General features: G+C 38.3%; 1 protein-coding gene across 1 annotated transcript; it reads left to right on the top strand.

Annotated features, from left to right (window-relative positions):
* The first annotated feature begins 17,029 nt into the window (after window positions 1-17,029).
* Window positions 17,030-18,691, top strand: GK2 (glycerol kinase 2). Its single transcript, XM_036906324.2, has one exon. It carries the CDS (start codon window positions 17,030-17,032, stop codon window positions 18,689-18,691), a length of 1,662 nt encoding a protein of 553 aa, XP_036762219.2.
* The last annotated feature ends 234 nt before the right edge of the window (window positions 18,692-18,925 follow it).

The following is an 18,925-nucleotide window of genomic DNA, read 5'->3' as shown; positions in this document are numbered from 1 at the left end:
ATGGCCACTGAATAAATATTTGCCAGTGAATGATTTACTGTTAAGATTTGAGAAAAATGAAATAAAATTACTTCTATGTTGTGCTGTCTGCTGATATTTTGGCAATGTCAATGAAACAGCGGGACAATTATTTAAATAATGCAGGCCTAAAAGTGAACTATCACCCAAAGAAAGGAATTTTCTGTCTTTGGATCAATTTTCTGCATGGATTTAATTTGCAAAAACTTGACAAGCCACTTTACTTTTTCAGTGACTGTAAGATCAATATAACTGTGACTAAGACAATGAGAGATTGAGTCAGATGAACTAAGGCCTGAATTAATCTCTCCCAGTGTACTACAGAGTCTGTTAACAGATAGGAGTATGAAAAAAGAGACAAGACTGGGGTCAGTCATTCTAGTGTCAGACAGCTGAAAATATGAAGAAGGAAGAGTCCTAAGAGACCAGCTCATAGAGGGGCAGAAAACAATTGGTTGAGTAATTTAGCAAAAATTCCCCAATATAGTAAGAACTAGGTAGAATCTTTGCCAAGCACAGTAGGCAGCTGATGGATGATTGGTTAGAGGTTCCTCAAGCACACAGCAGCACTCAAATAAAAATGGAAGTGGTAACCAGAAGTTCTGACCAGGAAATAACAATTCCTACAACAACTGAGACAAGACGAGAGCCAAGTGACTGAAGAAGTAGGATGTGAAGAGTGATATGAAGCAAGGAAGCCACTAAATGAGGCCCAAGATAACAACCCTCACCGGGGAAAACGGGGAACAAAATTCACTTCTGAACTGACTCAACTTGGCCAACGTAACCCTGCCCAGACTGCCTTATGAGATCCTGTCAGTGCAGGTGGGGTTGGGCTGCGGGCCAAGCAGAAGTGAGGATCACAGGGGAGAGCTAGTCAGCTGTGTGCTGAGCAGAGCGGGCCACAGGCCAGGACCACATCTTTTCCAAATGATTTCGGAAAAGATCGCGTACAAAAGACTGGCTACTATCATGATGAAATGATGAGACCAGAACAGGAAAACAAAACTTTTCTCCCAAATAGAGGAGGAAAAATCAAGAATAAATATCTTCTGATAGATAAATTGAAAAATTCCTCTCATTCATTTTCCTTAACTTTGTTGTGAAAATTGACCTTTGAATGTAAGCCTGTAACACATCCCATTTCTAGTTCCTGTCCAGAATGTGAGGGACCTCAAGTCACAGGTGTGAACTTCTGGACCATATCCAACTTCAGTCCACCTTCTGTTGAAAATAGCTCTCCCTAGGCTACACCTGGCTAGTGGGAATATATACCAGCTGTCCTGTCTTCCCTGATGAGGACAGAGCTGGGGAACAAGGCTTAAGCAAGTCCTGAGAGTGGGTGGTCTCAGAGCTACACAGAAGAGGAATTCCAGAGTCTGTGAAACTGAAAGGGAGGGGTCCAGGCTCCCTTGGCCCGGGAGATCCCTCATCCCTCTGTAGAAGCACAGGCAAATGAAGGCCAGACTGGAGTCAGAGTGTACAGCCCAGGACAGGCAAACCTCTCATTCATGTCTAAGGAGGTATTGTGGCCAATAGTTCAGCAAAGTTTGACCCTCAAGTTCTTCACCACAAAGTAGATCTTAGAATAACTCTTTACAAGATTGTTTGTGAGCCTAAATCAGCATGGTATTTTTGTAAGTGCTATCGAAACTTACAATATTTACAGTTCAAATATTAACTGTTGTTATTATGGTCTAGGTATAGTGGAAACAGTATGTATTTCCAGTTGGAAATAAGGAAAGTCCTCCTATAGAAGCTGACACATAATCTAGATTTCAAAAATGAAAAAGACATTGAGAGTCCAAAATGTGAACTGTGCATGGGAGTGAACTTCAGGCCAAAGGACTGGCAGGAAGCAAGGCATGGAGATGGGAGATTACTGTGTGTCCCACAAACAGGACCAGTCCAGACTGCCTGGCCTGGAGAGCTTTGGCTCAGGGTGCTGTGATTTACATGGAAAGGTAGGCTGGGCCAAGATTGGGAGTGGGGGGCTGTGCATGTCTGGAGTTACAGAAATATTAACAACACATACTTAAATTACAAAAGCCTCTATATTTTCAGTTTCTAATTTTATATGCACACACACTTCAAACATAAAGTTATTTTCAACACCATTATTAATATACTCGACATTTTGCATACAAAGGATTCTCATGACTAGAGACACTGATGAATGTTTTGCCATTTATTTTTTTCCTTTTCCTCCTTTTCTTTTTCTGCTTTGTGGCATTAGGTTCAGTTCTGAAGATACTAGATGTGTGAACTTAGGTAAGTTATTTCACAACTCTGAGACTCAAGTCCTCTTCCATAAAATGGAGATAATCATGCTTGTCTACATTATGTATTTCATGGAGCTATATTATTATTGCTACATTTTTAAATTCAGTTGGGCACCTTTTCTATTTCTTTTATCCTCACTTTTCTCATTCTGTCACTGTCCTACCTTCTTGTTGAAAATGGCATTTCTGTTTTTGTTCTTTTTTTGTTTTTTCATTTCTTGGAGACCAATGCAAAGATGAAGAAATAATACATTTTTTTAAAGATCTGTAAAAGAATACTGAACCAGGGAAGGTGGAGTAGGAAGAAACTAATGATGGCACAGAAATTCAGGCAGAGGTACACCTGGTCAAACAACGGATGTGGGGTTATGCATCATGAGCCATATTCACATGGAGGTTTTAGTTGCAATATAATTATAAATCATAACTCTTGAATCAAATCAATATAATGTCAAAATATTTGGGTTAGTGCCTTGAATATCTGACAAAATATGCCGTATGGAAGTAATCTCTATCTCACATGAACTCTTTCAATACTCAATCTTCACTGCTGTTCTGAACTTAACTCTTTGCACCTCACTCTAGCTTGTAAACTAGTTAACTGTGTGCCGCATCACTCCTGCTTGACCATTTGCCCCTGTAAGGCAGATTTATGTCTAATATTGCTTGTAAACCCCACACTTAGCACTTTGCCTTGTAAGGAAAACTTCAATAACAAGTAGATGTTGAATAAACACGTGGATAATTCTCTTCATATACACACGCAAAATTAAGGGATATGAAGTGACACCTCATTTCCAAACACTGTGTTACATATAATTATTATATAACAGAAAATGCAATGGTTATGACAGAAGGAACAGAAGAACGGAGCCTAATTTAAGCTGGAGAAACTTACGGGGGGAGAGCTTCTTAGCTGACTCTTAGTGATGCAGAAGCACTTGGTCATGAGGCAGGCTGGAGGAAGGATGCTATAGAAGAGGACATGAGCAAAGCCCAGAGAGGAAGGAGCTTGATGCTCTTTACTTCTGAACCCTCAGTTCAGCACTGCAATTGTATATGATATGATTTTACAGCAGCAGGACATGAAGCTACAGAGGAAGACAGTTTCCCCAATTCAGAGGATGTTATATGGCATGTGAAAAAGCTTAGAATTTAATGTACACTCACTGAGGTGTCTACCAGGCATCTATCTTATTATGTGGAAGGGCAGCCTAATCAGATATACATGGAGATAGAGCTGGCTGTTGTGTGGAATTTGAATCGGACAAAATTGAAAGTAGAGAGATCTCAGTCAGAGGCTGTCAGGATAGTGTGATTTCAAGCCAGTGAGGGTTAAAGAGCAGAGCTCTAGTGAGAGTCCTCACATTGTAAAATAACATGAGATACTTGATTGTGAAAATTGGCTGGGCTTGGAGATGCTCTGAATTTGGAGTGTATGTGAGAAATAAGAGTCAAGAATGTCTCCTAGCTCTCTGGTTAAATGATTATAGCCAAGGATTGTGTCAAAAATAAAGAAGGGAATCAGGTTTATAAAGAGCATGGGTTTTGGACATATTGAACTAAAAAGTGGGTCATACTGATATGAATTTTCAACAGGCTGTTAGCTATATTATGCTTGAGCTTGGGAAAGATCTGGGTGGTGATTACAGTTTTATATGCATATGGATATCAATTTGAAGCCCTGGCACTGGAGGAAACTACCCAGTAAGTACATTATCTGACATGAGCAGTGAGGACAGATATGACCTTAAAGCATGGACAGATGAAGAAACGCCCAAGAAACAGAGAAAAAAAAAACATAAGAAATCAGAAAACTGTAATGTTTGGAAGCCAAGGATTGGAAAATTTCAGAAGGAATGAGTGATTAACAAGATTGAATGCTGCAGAGAGATAACATAGAGACTGGGAAGTATGGGTAGATTTGGGGATTGGGTATCATGCTCTTCAAGAGGATTTTCAGAAGACTAGTTAAAGGAGAAAATCAAACGGCAATGCATTAGAGTGAATGAAAGCAGTGTGACATGGTGAAATAATAAGACCACTCGGAAAGGTGAGTGCAGGGGGCTTGTTGAATGAAAAAGGTAAGTGAAAGACTGCAGTAAGGAAATGTGGCATAGGATTGAAGGGGCTACTTTTTTTTCTCTTTGGTTTGAGAGAGAATCAAGTATTTTTAGAGGTTGGAGTGGTGGTTGTACAAATTTAGTGATACTTTGAAAATAGCTATGATATATTAAACACATCATATGCCACACACTGCACTAAGTGTTCACATGTATTATTTTATTTAATGCCTACAGTAATTCTATGAACAATTATTTTTACAAAGGAGGATGCTGGGGGTAATAGGGATTAAGAGAAATTGTTCATGGTTAAAAAATTAGTCAGTAGTGGAGGTAGAATCAGAGCCTAGTTGACCAAATATAAAAGTCTGTTCCTAACCACCACTCTGTGATGTCATTAGGTGGGAGACAGGGAAGGAAGAGATGGGCTGGAATGATGTAGAAGGAGCAGGTGGGATGGGATGCCATCAAGAGCATAGGTGAAATGGTGCTCTTAAAATGAAGGAGAGATACCTCATGCTCTGAGACAGGGTTTGGAAGTGTTTATAACTCTAAGACAGGAAGTAAAAAAGAACAATTTATTTTATCCCAGTTTTGTCAATGAAATGATGAGACACTGTCCATGGCTTGGAGTAAAGGGGTGGGTGAGTGTTGAGTAGAGACTTGACAGAAGTGTTTAGGTCTGCACCAGATGATGAAGGAAAGGGAAGAAGCAATTCACCAAGTTCAAATGCAATAACAGGTGGCACTGAAAATGACTATCAATCAACTGTACGATTTCTCCCAGCAGTGCTACACTTAACAGGTATAAAGTGGAGGTGGACAAACTTTTTCTGTAATGACCCAAACAGTAAACATTAAAGGTTGTATGGCCCATATGGTATCTGAAACAACTTTGCTTTTGTAGCATGGAAGCAGCCATAAAGAACATGTAAAATAAATATTCTGGTTGTGTACCAATAAAATTTCATCTATGGACACTGAAAATTAAATTTCATATGATTTTTAGGTCATGAAATATTCTTTATTTGAGTTTTTCAACCACTTAAAAAGGTAAAAACCATTTTGAGCTTGCAGTCCATAAAAACATGGTGGGTTTTATTTGATCTGACCATAGTTTGCTGACCCCTGAGTAAAGCACAGAAGCTACACCGTGTCTTTGTTCAATGGTTGGGCTTAGCTCATCTGTGAGGTAGATAACAGTTATACAGAACAAAATAGGGTACTGATGTGGCTGTCATTTGCCTGCTATCACTTCCTTCCCCTCCCTTGCTTTGCAGGGAATTATATACTTCCCAGGTACCCTTGCCAACTGTCTGTAGGTACATTGAGTCAACAGGAGGCACTGGTGGAAGATGGGGGTGGGCTGGAGTGAAATGGTGGCATAATTAAGTTATCATCTCTCAGCTCCAAACCCACAGTTTTATTCTCTGCTCTGTGATGCTCTATAGTCTCTGTTCCCTTTGTCAACTGACACCTGTTGGACCTCATAAATAGGGAGCTCAGGGAGAAGCCTGGCAGGCAGAAGAGAGAGAAGCTGCACCCACTCCTATGCATTGTTCTCAGCAATGGATTTCCCTCCCTTCAGTACCAGTTACTTCAGGCAGCAATTGATTCCAGTTTTCAATTTTTTCCAGACTTCTGGAAGTAGCCTTATCACACTAGTCTTATCTTCCTCAGAAGACCCAGCACCAGCTGGCCCGAATCCTCTCCTAGGAGGTCTGAGTCACAGTATACAGGGACTCCATCCCAAGCCCCTGGGGTCCCGGCAGCAGCTGGGCAGCACCCTCTGCAGAGGACTGGGCCCTAGTTCTGCACGGCCTCTCTTCAAGCATCTAGGTTCCTACCCACCCAGCCTCTTCCCTTTGTTCCTCCAGCCCAGGACTGGCGGTTGCTTTCCTCGGTTTCCATGCCTGTGTTACTTCAGTATTATTATTTTAATACCTCAGTATTCTAGTACCCATATGGCCAACTGCCTATTTTAAATTCCCTCTGTGAAAAATAATTGGTGCTGCAAGGCAGGGTTGCCAGCAGGGATTAGCGCCAGGCAAGGCTGGAGCTGCCCAGGGGCAGAGCATCCTGCACCCCTGGGGAGGGGCCCTGCATAGCCTCAGGCCCCTCCTCTGACCCCGCAGCAGACCTAGGGGGGAATCGCAGAATGTAACCCATGACTGCCCTCCTCAGCCTGGATGATGCCCTGCGCAGTGTGGACCTGCCCTAGCAGTTGACCCTCCCTGATCAGCAGCCATGCCTAGAGCCTCCGCCTTCCTCCATCAGGTACCAGAATAATTTTGACATGAATTCTGGGGGCAGAAATGCATTTGTCACAGGCATTGCAAGTTACACTAAACAGGCTACGTTCCTCACCAGCACGATCACTGGCTGTGTGGAATTTTGTCTCTTGACCAAAGCAAAAGGTTTATCAAAAGAGGGGTAGTGGCTTTGGGATGACAATTGTTAATTCAAGGAAGCTAGTGTTCTAAATCATGCACAAGTGGGGCCAGCTGTCTGATGGGCCTGTCTGACCCATCTTTGAGGGATTATCTCCTTGCCTCTTGGGCTTTCATGGATTTTCTTCTCATGCAGCACTGAAATTTAGAGAATTCCAGATTCCTCATCCAGAACTCTGCCTACAGCTCAGAAGACCTTTCTCAGTATGTCGGTTATATTCTAAAGCCTTGTCTTTCCATACCCTGCTCATTCATTCTGTAAATATTGTGTATTTGGTTTTAAAAAAAATTAGTGTGATTTCTCTTTCTATGGCTGTATTCAATGATGGATGCACTAGTGTTATTTAGCCACTCTTGCTCTGCTTAGACTGGTCTTTCTGGAAGCAGCTGTACCTCTGCACATACTCTGCCTTCATGATACCAGCTGTCACCATACACCCTTCAGTGAGCCCTGGCTTCTGGACTATGGAACGTTACCCTTTCATGCTTTCTCTTCAGCCCTGGGGATGGTAGCAACCTCCTATTTCCACTAATCTCTGAATTTTCTTACCATCCCCTGTTAGGTTCTTTAGCTTATCCATTGTGTGTCATTAATTCTTTATATTAAATTCCGCATGTTTAAATACCTAGTGCAGCTCTCTTTTCTTAACTGAATCCAGACTGATACAGCCAATGAAAGTATAATTTAGACACTCAGTCATAAAATTCAGGTTGGGTAAGGAAAGAGACAGACAAGAAGAGCTGCTTGACTCTGAAAATATACAGAAATCACAAAAATAACAATCTTTATGGGGTCATATAATGGCACTTTGGAAATAAAGAATAAGTAAGCTGTTAACAATAGAAGTTTTCAATAAGAAAATGAGATAGTTCAGGTTTTATTTTAAAATGATAAAACGTAGCTTAACATATTTTCTATCAAACTTATTTGAAGAAAATTTATTTTTAAGTGAGGAAACCAAGCAGTTAGAACAAATAGGAATAAAATTGCATCTTCTCAAATCAATTGTAAATGAACATTAAAATTGTTATTTCCTATCTCTATCAAATTGCCATTTAAAACATATTGAAAAGAAAACTGCTACCTGCTCTTACCAGATGTTTTGCAAATATTCAGCAGCACTTGATATGTATTAAGTCAGTGTGCAAAAGCAGCATTGGACCTCAAACATATTTCCCTTGCCAAATGTTTTTAATTGAAAATAAATTTTGTCTATCAGGATTACCATGATTATTTTTAATCAACTCTGTTAAGGTTTAGCAATTACCCATTTTGTTTTTAAACTCACTGTAGGGTATCACTAGATACTGCTAATAAACTATAAAATCAGAACTATAAATCTGATTTTCTCATTCTTTAACAGGAAAACTTACAGCAATTCTGCACTGATTGATAGCAACTATGAAATTGTTGATACTTGGTATATATTTCTTGAATGAATGAAAGAAGGAGAAAGGAGAAGAGCAAAAGTTATATTACTCTTATGTGCATGGTACTACTAAGACTATAAAATGCAATCTCCTCCATCAGATATCTTACACTATAGCCTGAAGAGTAGAAAAGGCAGTGCTAGATATTAAAGGGGAACTGAGGGTGCTGAATGAAGAGCCATTACATGACTCAGAAGTTCCAAGGAGGAAGAACAAAGGGTACTTACTGATAGATGGAATTATAGAAGAGATGGAGAAATAGCCAAGAAAAAAAAGAAAAGAAGCCAGTCCCCATAGGACAAATACTGCATGATTCTGCTTTTATGAAGTATCCAATATAGTCACTCATAGGAGCAAAAACTAGAATGGTAGTTGCCAGCTACTAGGTGGAGAGGGAAATGGGGAGTTGCTAATCACATTTATAAAACTGCTGTTAGATAAAATGAATAAGTTCTGGAGATCTAAAGTACAACATTGTGTCTTTGATAATACTGTATTATACACTTAAAAATCTGTTCAGAAGGTAGATCTCAGGTAAGTGTTCTTACTACAATAAAGAAATAAAATAGAGGAGAGAGAGAAAAGAAAAACATAGGATTCTTCATCAGCATCAACCTCTGAATGTTTTCTATGTGAAAAACCATCAGAGATTCTCTAATATGCCATTTCATGTCAAAGCCCGGCTGTCACAGAGGAGGAGCCACACTTTCAACACTGTCTGTGAAGCCAGGGGTCGGCGAGAAGTCTACTAGGCGCTTCAGTGATGGCCACCTGCAAGACCCTCTCAAATGTCACTGAATTCCTGGCCTCCGCGGGTCTATTAGCCCATCTGATGAAAAGAAGGGATCTCCTGGCACCAGGTGCTCTGAAGTGTGTTACTCCTGTCCCCTCAGGCTGACTGGAATGCCCATCTGCCTTGGTTTTCAACAACTGCAAAGAAGCCCAGCATGCACGGAATGAAATATCTACTGGGTAAGAGGGACTGTCAATTCTGAAAATGCTTGTCAGTTTGTACAACTGCCTCTGAGGGTCTGAGGTAATTTTTATGCATTGTGGCAAAATATTCCCAACTTGAGTCTAAACATTCAGCAACTTCCTACAGAGTATAACTGAGTATCATTCATTATGATGATTTTCTAGTTTTATCTACCTTTTTGATGATTATCACAGACATTTTCATTCCTGGTGGCTCTTTTTAACTAGGTTTGCAGTTTATAAAGCAGTAAGCTGATGAGTATATTTCCTAGTATTGGGTTATTCATTATTAGTAAACATTTTTCAGTAAATATGTATTAAAATGCTAAGTACACAATGAGCTAAGCCTGTATGTTTCTGTGTAATATCTGTGACTCTATCTACATAATAGTTCTGACAATAACTTTTGGGAGGACACTAATAACTCATTTCATCATTCCAAATCATACTGAATTACTTGGCCAATTCATTTCATTCTAAACATTATAGCAAGGTAACACATGAAGAGATATAAAGTTCCTACTTGATATTATAAAACATATTTCTCTGCCAGTTTCCATCCCTGAAAAATTACACTTACATGTTTCCCCAAAGCTGAATGAAATTTAGGAAAATGATAGACTCCAGTCTACTGAAGAATACTTTTCCCAAGTCTAACTTAAATGCTTTGGTGGATTCAGACCATTGGATCAACTACAGGACTAGTTGAGAATTTATTAAGTCCTTGTTCACCTTTTTTATAATATATTTTCAGGTTATTATAAAAAAATGAATCCAAGAGCCTTGGAAGAGCCATAATCTGCTTTGATGTACATGCTGGGATGTCCTTTGAACATCTGAATTGCTCCAGAGAAATCCTATGGTAGCACCTTGTTCTCCCTGTGCTTCCAGTAGGAATGATAACCCAGGAACAGTCCCCTAAAGTTCACCTGAGACTTTCAGAATGACTGTAAGATGACACCAATCCCAAAGACATACTCTATTTTCCCAGAAGTCTGATAAAACTTGACAGGTGGTCAGGGTAACCAACTGTCAGTCAATAAACAGTATTGATTAAATGGCTCTTACATGCTGGGCATCATTGGTGACCATGACAGAGAGACAGGGGGCTACCTTCATATGGCTTATGGTCCAGCAGAGATAGCAAACACTGAATGATTAATTCCAGGGTGAATACTGTTAGAAAAAGAGAAGTACAAGGCACAATGGGAGAAGTCAGCAAAGTGGTTTAACTAAGGTTAAGGGACTAGGAAATGTTTCTTGGAAGAAGGAAAATGAGTTGAAGTTACCTTGGAAAAGAGATGGTATAGGAGAGAAGGAAGGCAGGAAGGTGAGCCAGCACATGATCCAAGACGAACAGGTCCATGGCAGTTCATTAGAAGACAGTGGATTCTGTGTCCAGATCATCTAACTGAGAGAACAGAAATCGTATCATTAGTTTAGAAAACATTTCTAAATAAAAACTGTAAGTTTCTGTTCATAAGACAGTGGTGATTGGCATGAGGTGGCAGAGTTTACACCTAAGTCAGAAATACATACCATTTACCCTTACTAATAGAGTGTCACATATGTAATAGAAGAAAAGTCCAGCAACAAAACAGATCTCTCTCTAAATGCCATCATAACCTGTCTAGTTGTTGCCTGAATGAAGGCTGGCAACCCTAAGTCACACATTATCTTCCACGGTCACTCAGGTTTTATGAGTAAATACCATCAAAATGACTGCTTTTTGCATATCACTTTTCTTCTATTAACTTAAAATAAAAATCAAGCTTTATTGGATATTGTAAAAATTCTTTAAGCTTTTGAAGAAAATTTCTTTAGAGATTACATAAATTTTACTCCTGAGAAAAAGAGTTTGAGATGTAACTGGACTTGCTAAAGAGTAAAGCCAGTTAGACTCAGACCTGGAACTAAAATTGACTGCATATAGATATGTTTAAAGTTATCTATGTAATACTGCTCTCTAGCAAATGTGATATATAGACCTAACAACCATAAATGGGAAATAATCCACCTCCTTTTCTCCATCCAGGTAAGAAGCTGTAGAGTAACAAGGTGGACAATAAATGAATGGAATCAAAGAACTTATTTATTCCATCTGCATCAGAGGCTCTTTTGCTCACTTAGCAACAGTGAACTATAGCCGGGCCTTAAAATGAAACACTTTCCTCCCCTCAACTACACACACACACGCACACAGACACACACGCACCAAGGAAAGAGTTAATGTCTGTATTTCTCCCCCTTCAAAAAAAAAAAGATGGGGGTGGGAAAGAAAGAGCATCTTTCTCATTCTGCATTTTCAGAGTGAGTATCCAGTGCGACCTGCCATGATAACTAAATTTATTATTAACTGTGTATTTCATGATGTTAGTGACAATATGTTAATGTGATTTTTCACGTCCTCCTGCAGTGAACAGATGGCTCCTTTTACTTTACTTTCCACATCAAGTGTGATTATTTCTTAGTGCCAAAAGCCACCTGCCGCTCCTCGGTCTCCAGTCTAATTTTTTATGTTGGTAAAACACAGCAGGACTTGTTATCAGTTGGATGGCATCTTAATAAAAGGAGACATGCCAACATATTGACATCATGTTCAAGGGGAAATTTCAACCCCTTAAACTCTTAACCCCCTTCCTCTACCCCTTTCAAAAAGTGAGGGACAAAAAGAAAAAAAAAATTGGTGCAAAGACCCCACCAGTTTCAAGATGCTCCATTACAATTGTTGGGCCTACAGCCAAGGTGCTGAATTGGCCTCCCTTTGTTCCTAAACCCAAGCACCTCACTCAGGGCTCTGATCTTTCATCCTGTGTAATGATAATTAGCTGTAACATATTCCAAAGTCAAATGTAAGCAGGAATACATTAACATTGAGATCAGTGTCAGGGCAATTTTCACTGGGAAAATGACAAAGAACACACACACACACACACACACACACACACACTCTCTCTCAAAAATTTCAAGATTCAAGCATTCATAAAATCACTTTCACTTCCATGAACATTAAACTCATTGGCTTGTCTGTTATGAGTGCTTACCTAGAATGCCAAGACCTTCTAATGTGGATGCAGTGATTCCCACAGCCCATGCTTAACAGAGAAAACATGAGTAATAAACCATGGTAGCTTACTTTAATTTTTCCATTCTTTATTAGAACAAAGAGGAATAGTACGTTAAGTGATTTGTGGGCCAAGAAGAGGTGTTCCAGGCGATTGGATGGCCTGGCTCTCAACAGCTGGTCCAGCACATTTGAGAACAGCATGTAGAAAAATGCATCAGTGTTTTGAAGATTACCAACTGTGATGATGCATTGGTTATGACACAATCTAAAAAAAGTTAAATTTCCTAGCCACAAACTATATAATTCAATGCCCTTCAGGGCACACACTCTCAAATTTAAAACTAAGATAAGTCCAAGTTTGTTGAAATCAAAACTTTCAAACTGATTCCCACTCTTGAAAGATTAAAAAGAGCAGCAGAATTCTTGAATACCTGATATTTTTTGGTAAAAGCCAAAGAGCTAAATACGCAGCTGGCTTCCTAGAATTTACAAGCTTTATGAAAGACAGAAGAAAATTCCTACAACAGAAGTGCTAATATCTTAATAAAATCATTTCCAATTAGTGGTCTTTCTTGAGATAGACAACTATAAGTAGATTATTCCACGACAGAATCTCTCAAATTAACATAAACTTGGCAGTGACGCTTTCATTCCTTACAGCTCTCCTTCCAAACAAACAAAAGAACCTGTATGAAATTCTTTTAACTTTGTTTTGCAGCTTAATCAACTTTTTATTTGCATTACATTTTCCCAAAATTTTGTTATTAAAAATTTGCAAACATACAGAAATATTAAAAGAACTTTACCACCACCACCATTCAATCTACTATATAGATACAATTAATATTTTATTATACTCATTTTATCATATATCTCTTCATTTATATATCCCTTTATTCATCAATCTACCTTATTATATTAGATTATAAAATGAATAACCAATAGCCTATCCAGCAATCAAAATTAAAATTATCTTGACTTTATGATAATTACTTAATAAAGTGAGGACCATATATAGTAGTATTCATTAACTCATTCAACAAATGTTTCTGGAGTTTTTGCTTTGGGTCAGGCACTGCTCTAAGTGCTGAAGATACAAAATTGAATAAAATAGCCAAGATATCTGGCCTCACTGAGCTTATAATTTAGTTTATAATTTTAGCTTATAATTTGAAATAAGAAAAGTAATAATTAAATGAATGGCTCCCTAAAACATGATATACAAAGGAAGCTATGTTAATATAAACAAGCAAATTTAGTTGGGACTATTTTTAATTTAGATGTTATAATAAGGGCAAGAATAGTGTTGTGTATACTATACCACTATATTGCTGACTATAATAGAGTCCATATAAAGTAACCTCTCAAAACATATTTGCCAAATTCCTGAATGAAAGAATAAATAGTAAACTTTATAGTGTGGACATTATTTACAAGATTTTATATTTAGAACTAACTGTACTCTAGGGGAGCTGCCTTAAAGGTAAATAAATAATAATAAAGTCAATTAGGTTAACAACTTTAATTTTAACAGTCCTATATTAAAAGATACTTTGAAGAAATGTCTGATGTGGGGGACTATTCTGAATAGTATGTCTACCATTAAAGCATTTGTACTTTTATGGAATATAATACAAATGAATTAACAATTTCTTTGTAAAGTTGAATGTCTTCACAAATAAAATGGTGCCAGTGATTATTTCAGAAATGCTTAAATTTGAATATATGGAAACTATTAGGCAAACAATAAGAAGTTTCTGTTTTTTTAAAAAATAAAAAATAGAAGAGCTGTTTTAAGCTTCTTAGTTTAAAAAATTGTTAGGTTTGGTTAAATCCATGAATAGTTTGCAATGGTTCTAAGAAAATTAAATTAATCTGGTCAACATTTTTCTCTAAATTAAACTGAGACATTTATTGTCTGATTACTTAGTGGCCACAATTGATTAACAGTGAAACTAATATGTAAACAAATTATTTACAAACAAAACTGATGAATTTATAAATAAGTAACCTGTGTTAAAGACAAAATGCTTGAAGAATCCCCAGGCTCAAAAACTAATGGGTTTGGGAATATTTGTGTGTATATATTGCTGTGGCAGGGAGAGGGGATGTAGAAGAAATTTTGGGTCAAATCTTTTTATTGTGTAAATTAATTTACACATATGTTCATGATTGCTAAATACTTGGGAAGGAAAAAAAACATTTAATAAGTGAAACAATTTAAAAGAAATCTGTTCCACAAAAATTCAAACATAGTTTGGTAAACTGGCCTGCTGGTAAGTGTTGCCTCTAAATTTTCACTTAGAAATCTCTGATAGAATTTAAAAATCTGAACAAAGATTCAGGAAAATCTGTACCATCTACTGATTATTTTAATCTCCTACTATTCAAATTAAGTCTGGTTGCTAATTTTGCTTTTTTGACTTCATAAAATTCCTTGACGGGTTGACTTAGATGGAAAATATGATTTTAAATAAACAGTAAAAATAGTAAAATAACAATGTGATTGTTAATTTTTTTTCTGTCTTGTTCTACTGATTTTATGAGCTTCATCCTTGAACTAACTCAAAAGTATATTCTATAGCCTAATGCAGCCTATTAGGTAAATGCCATTCACTGAATAAATATTTAATAAATTTTAATTATTGAGTAAATGAATACTTATTCACCAACTTTCCAAGCAACCTGAAAGTGTAAACTTCTATTCAGTGGACTTCCACTCTGGCCAAGATGGAGTAACAGAGATCAGATTTATCCTCATTTACCATCTCAAACAATAAAAAAATGTACAAAATATATGAAACAATTTGTACAATTCAAAAAATATGTAACAGTTCACAAGATGAACTAAGAGGCAATAAACTACTAGGGTGAGTACTATAACTTCCCCAGCTTATTGCCTTGAAAGGGTTTTGCTGCCACAGCATGGGGTCAGCAGAGGGGTAACCCAGATGGAGTCTAGAGAAATCTCCGTGGTGAGAAGATGGAACTGGGCATCCAGAGAGATGATGTCAGCTAAAGTGTATAAGAGATGGTACTGGAAAGCAAGTGTTGCACCAAAAGAGAACTCTGGAGATTCTTCAGAGGGTCCCTTCTGAGAATTCAACTATTGATCAGCACATGTGTGGCTAGGGAAAGATGCACATGAAAAGATGAAAAATAACTATATCCAAAGTTTACCCAGGATTGGGAACAGGGACTATTCCCACCAGTAGTGAAATGCTTAATTTTCATGAGGTTTAAGTACAGTACACTGAAGGGTCTCATCATGTTCCACCCAACAAACCGTAACAGCAAGACCCAAAGAATCAAACTGTTTCCAAGTAACTTAACTACATCCCCAAACGAAGCTCAAGGTTTAAAGGAATACAAAAATACCTAGCCACCCAACCAGGTAAAATTCACAATGTTTGGCAACTAATCAAAAATTAGCAGGCATGCAAAGAACGAGAGAAACACAAGCCATAATGAGGAGATAAATTAACCAGTCAAAACTGAACCAGAATTGACATAGACATTAGAATTAGCCAAAAATGAAATTAAAAATTATTCTAACTGTATTCCATGTGTTCAAAAAGTTAAGTAATTATTGTAAAAACTCCAACTGAACTTCTAGGGATGAAAACTACAATGTGTGAGGTAAAAAATACACCAGGTGAATGAGCCACTGGAGAAGAAAGATTAGTAAACTTGAAGACAGTACTAGACACTATGAAAAAGGAACCATATAAAAAAAACATCGTTATAACAAAGAGTAGAGCATCAGTGAGCATGGCACAACCCCAATATGTATAATTGGAGTCCCCAAAGCAGAGAGAAGAGAGAAAATAAAACACATTTGTAGAAATAATGGCACAAAGTTTTCCAAGTTTGATGAAATCTATAAACCTACAGATCCAAGTAGCACAATAAGCCGCAAGCACAGGAAATAAGAAAACTACATCAGTTAACATCATACAACTGACCAAAACCATTGATAATGAGGAAAAAAAGAGTATAATAGAGAAGAGTGAAGAATAACCTGCTTGAGCAAACTTTGGATGAATTTCTTAAGAATTAGAAGATAATATTTTTCTTTTTAAGAAGTTTTACTTAAATATAATTGATATATAACAAACTTCACATTAAGAAAAAACACTATGTTAAAAATAAGGATGAAATGAGGTTCACACCTGAAACCACGCAAGAGAAAAGACAGTAGAGCAACAGTTTCAAGGCCCTGAAACTTAAAAAAATAAATTAGAAGTTAATTAGAATTCTATATCCAGATAAAATGCTTTAAATGTTAAGATGAAAAACTTTTCACAAGTCTAGAAGCTGGAAGAATTCATTTCCAGGAGGCCTGCACTGTAAGAAACGTTGAGGGAAATCTCAGAGGCAAAAAGAAAATGATACCAGAAATATGGATCTGCACAATGGAATGAAAAGCACTAGTAACAGTAATTATGGGGATAAATAAATGATTTTTTTAAACTTAAATTTCCTTAGAAGATGATTGAATAGTTAAGGGCTGAGCCTGGGCCAGAGGACAGGGTGTGACACAGGGCCAGTTAAAGGGCAAAAGTTGCCTCGCGAGACTTCAGGTTCAGCACAGGCAGCCACTGCACCTGCGCCTTAGGCCTCTTAGACTTCTGACGGTTCTGACACTGTAGATGCTCCTGACGTGCTGCGTGCTCCTCCCCTCCCCTGACTGCCATCACCCCGGAAACGGCAGCAGAGCCTCCAAGCCAACCGACCGATTTCATGGCAGCCCAGAAGAAAGCAACTGTGGGGCCGTTGGTCGGGGCAGTGGTCCAGGGGACTAACTCCACTCGTTTTGTGGTTTTCAATTCAAAAACAGCGGAACTACTTAGTCACCATCAAGTGGAATTGACACAGGATTTCCCAAAAGAAGGATGGGTAGAACAAGACCCTAAAGAAATTCTTCAGTCTGTCTATGAGTGTGTAGAGAGAACGTGTGAGAAACTTTGCAAAATGAATATTGATATATCCAACATAAAAGCTATTGGTGTCAGCAACCAGAGGGAAACCACTGTAATCTGGGACAAGTTAACTGGAGATCCACTTTATAATGCTGTGGTGTGGCTTGATCTAAGAACCCAGTCTACTGTTGAGAATCTTAGTAAAAAAATTCCAGGAAATAATAACTTTGTCAAGTCCAAGACAGGCCTTCCACTTAGCACTTATTTCAGTGCAGTGAAACTTCGTTGGATTCTTGACAATGTGAGAGAAGTTCAAAAGGCTGTTGAAGAAGGTAGAGCTCTTTTTGGTACCATTGATTCATGGCTTATTTGGAGTCTGACAGGAGGAGTAAATGGAGGTGTCCATTGTACAGATGTAACAAATGCAAGTAGGACAATGCTTTTCAACATCCATTCTTTGAAATGGGATAAAGAGCTCTGTGAATTTTTTGAAATTCCTATGGACATTCTTCCAAATGTCTGGAGTTCTTCTGAGATCTATGGCCTAATGAAAGCTGGGACCTTAGAAGGTGTGCCAATATCTGGGTGTTTGGGGGACCAGTCTGCTGCATTAGTAGGACAGATGTGTTTCCAGGAAGGACAAGCCAAAAACACATATGGAACAGGCTGTTTCTTACTATATAATACAGGTCAAAAGTGTGTATTTTCTGAACATGGCCTTCTGACTACAGTGGCTTACAAGCTAGGTAGAGACAAGCCAATATGTTATGCATTGGAAGGTTCTGTTGCTATAGCTGGTGCTGTTATTCGCTGGCTAAGGGACAATCTTGGAATTATAGAGAACACAGAAGAAATTGAAAAACTTGCTAAAGACGCAGGTACTTCTTATGGCTGCTACTTCGTCCCAGCCTTTTCCGGGTTATACACACCTTATTGGGATCCAAGTGCAAGAGGGATAATCTGTGGTCTCACTCAATTCACCAATAAAAGTCATATTGCTTTTGCTGCATTAGAAGCTGTTTGTTTCCAAACCCGGGAGATTTTGGATGCCATGAACCGTGACTGTGGAGTTCCACTCAGTCATTTGCAGGTAGATGGAGGAATGACCGCCAACAGAATTCTTATGCAACTACAAGCAGACATTCTGCATATCCCAGTAATTAAGCCCTCTATGCCTGAAACAACTGCACTGGGAGCTGCCATGGCAGCGGGAGCTGCAGAAGGAGTAGGCGTTTGGAGTCTTAAACCTGAGGATTTGGCAACTGTCAGGATGGAGAGGTTTGAACCACAGATCAAGGCCACAGAAAGTGATATTCGTTATTCTTCATGGAAGAAAGCTGTGATGAAGTCAATGGGTTGGGTTACAACTCAATCTCCTGAAAATAGTGATCCTGCTATCTTCTCGAGTCTGCCATTGGGCTTTTTTATAGTTACTAGCATGATAATGTTAATCGGAGCAAGACACATTCCAGGTATACCATAATAATACCAAGCATAGATTTCCAAGATGTGAGCTTTTTATACAATGAAAGAACCCAGCAGTGCTGTCTCTTAATGCAATGACACTATCAAAGACTCTGGTTTTATTTATAAACCACTTGCTGCATGACTAATGAGAACCCTACATGTATATCTGTGGCTTGAAATAAATTACTGCAGAAAATGCTGTAGAAACATTTGGTGTGTTTTTTAACATCAACAGTTAAGGTTTGGCCAG

This window comes from Manis pentadactyla, chromosome 5, assembly GCF_030020395.1.
Source record: "Manis pentadactyla isolate mManPen7 chromosome 5, mManPen7.hap1, whole genome shotgun sequence".
In the NCBI taxonomy this organism is placed as follows: domain Eukaryota; kingdom Metazoa; phylum Chordata; class Mammalia; order Pholidota; family Manidae; genus Manis; species Manis pentadactyla.
Note: the sequence above shows the minus strand (reverse complement) of the source record. Positions and strands in the feature narration are given on the sequence as shown.

Coding starts and splice junctions, on each gene's coding strand:
- GK2 (XM_036906324.2), top strand. CDS start 17,030: ATGGCAGCCCAGAAGAAAGCAACTGTGGGGCCGTTGGTCGGGGCAGTG.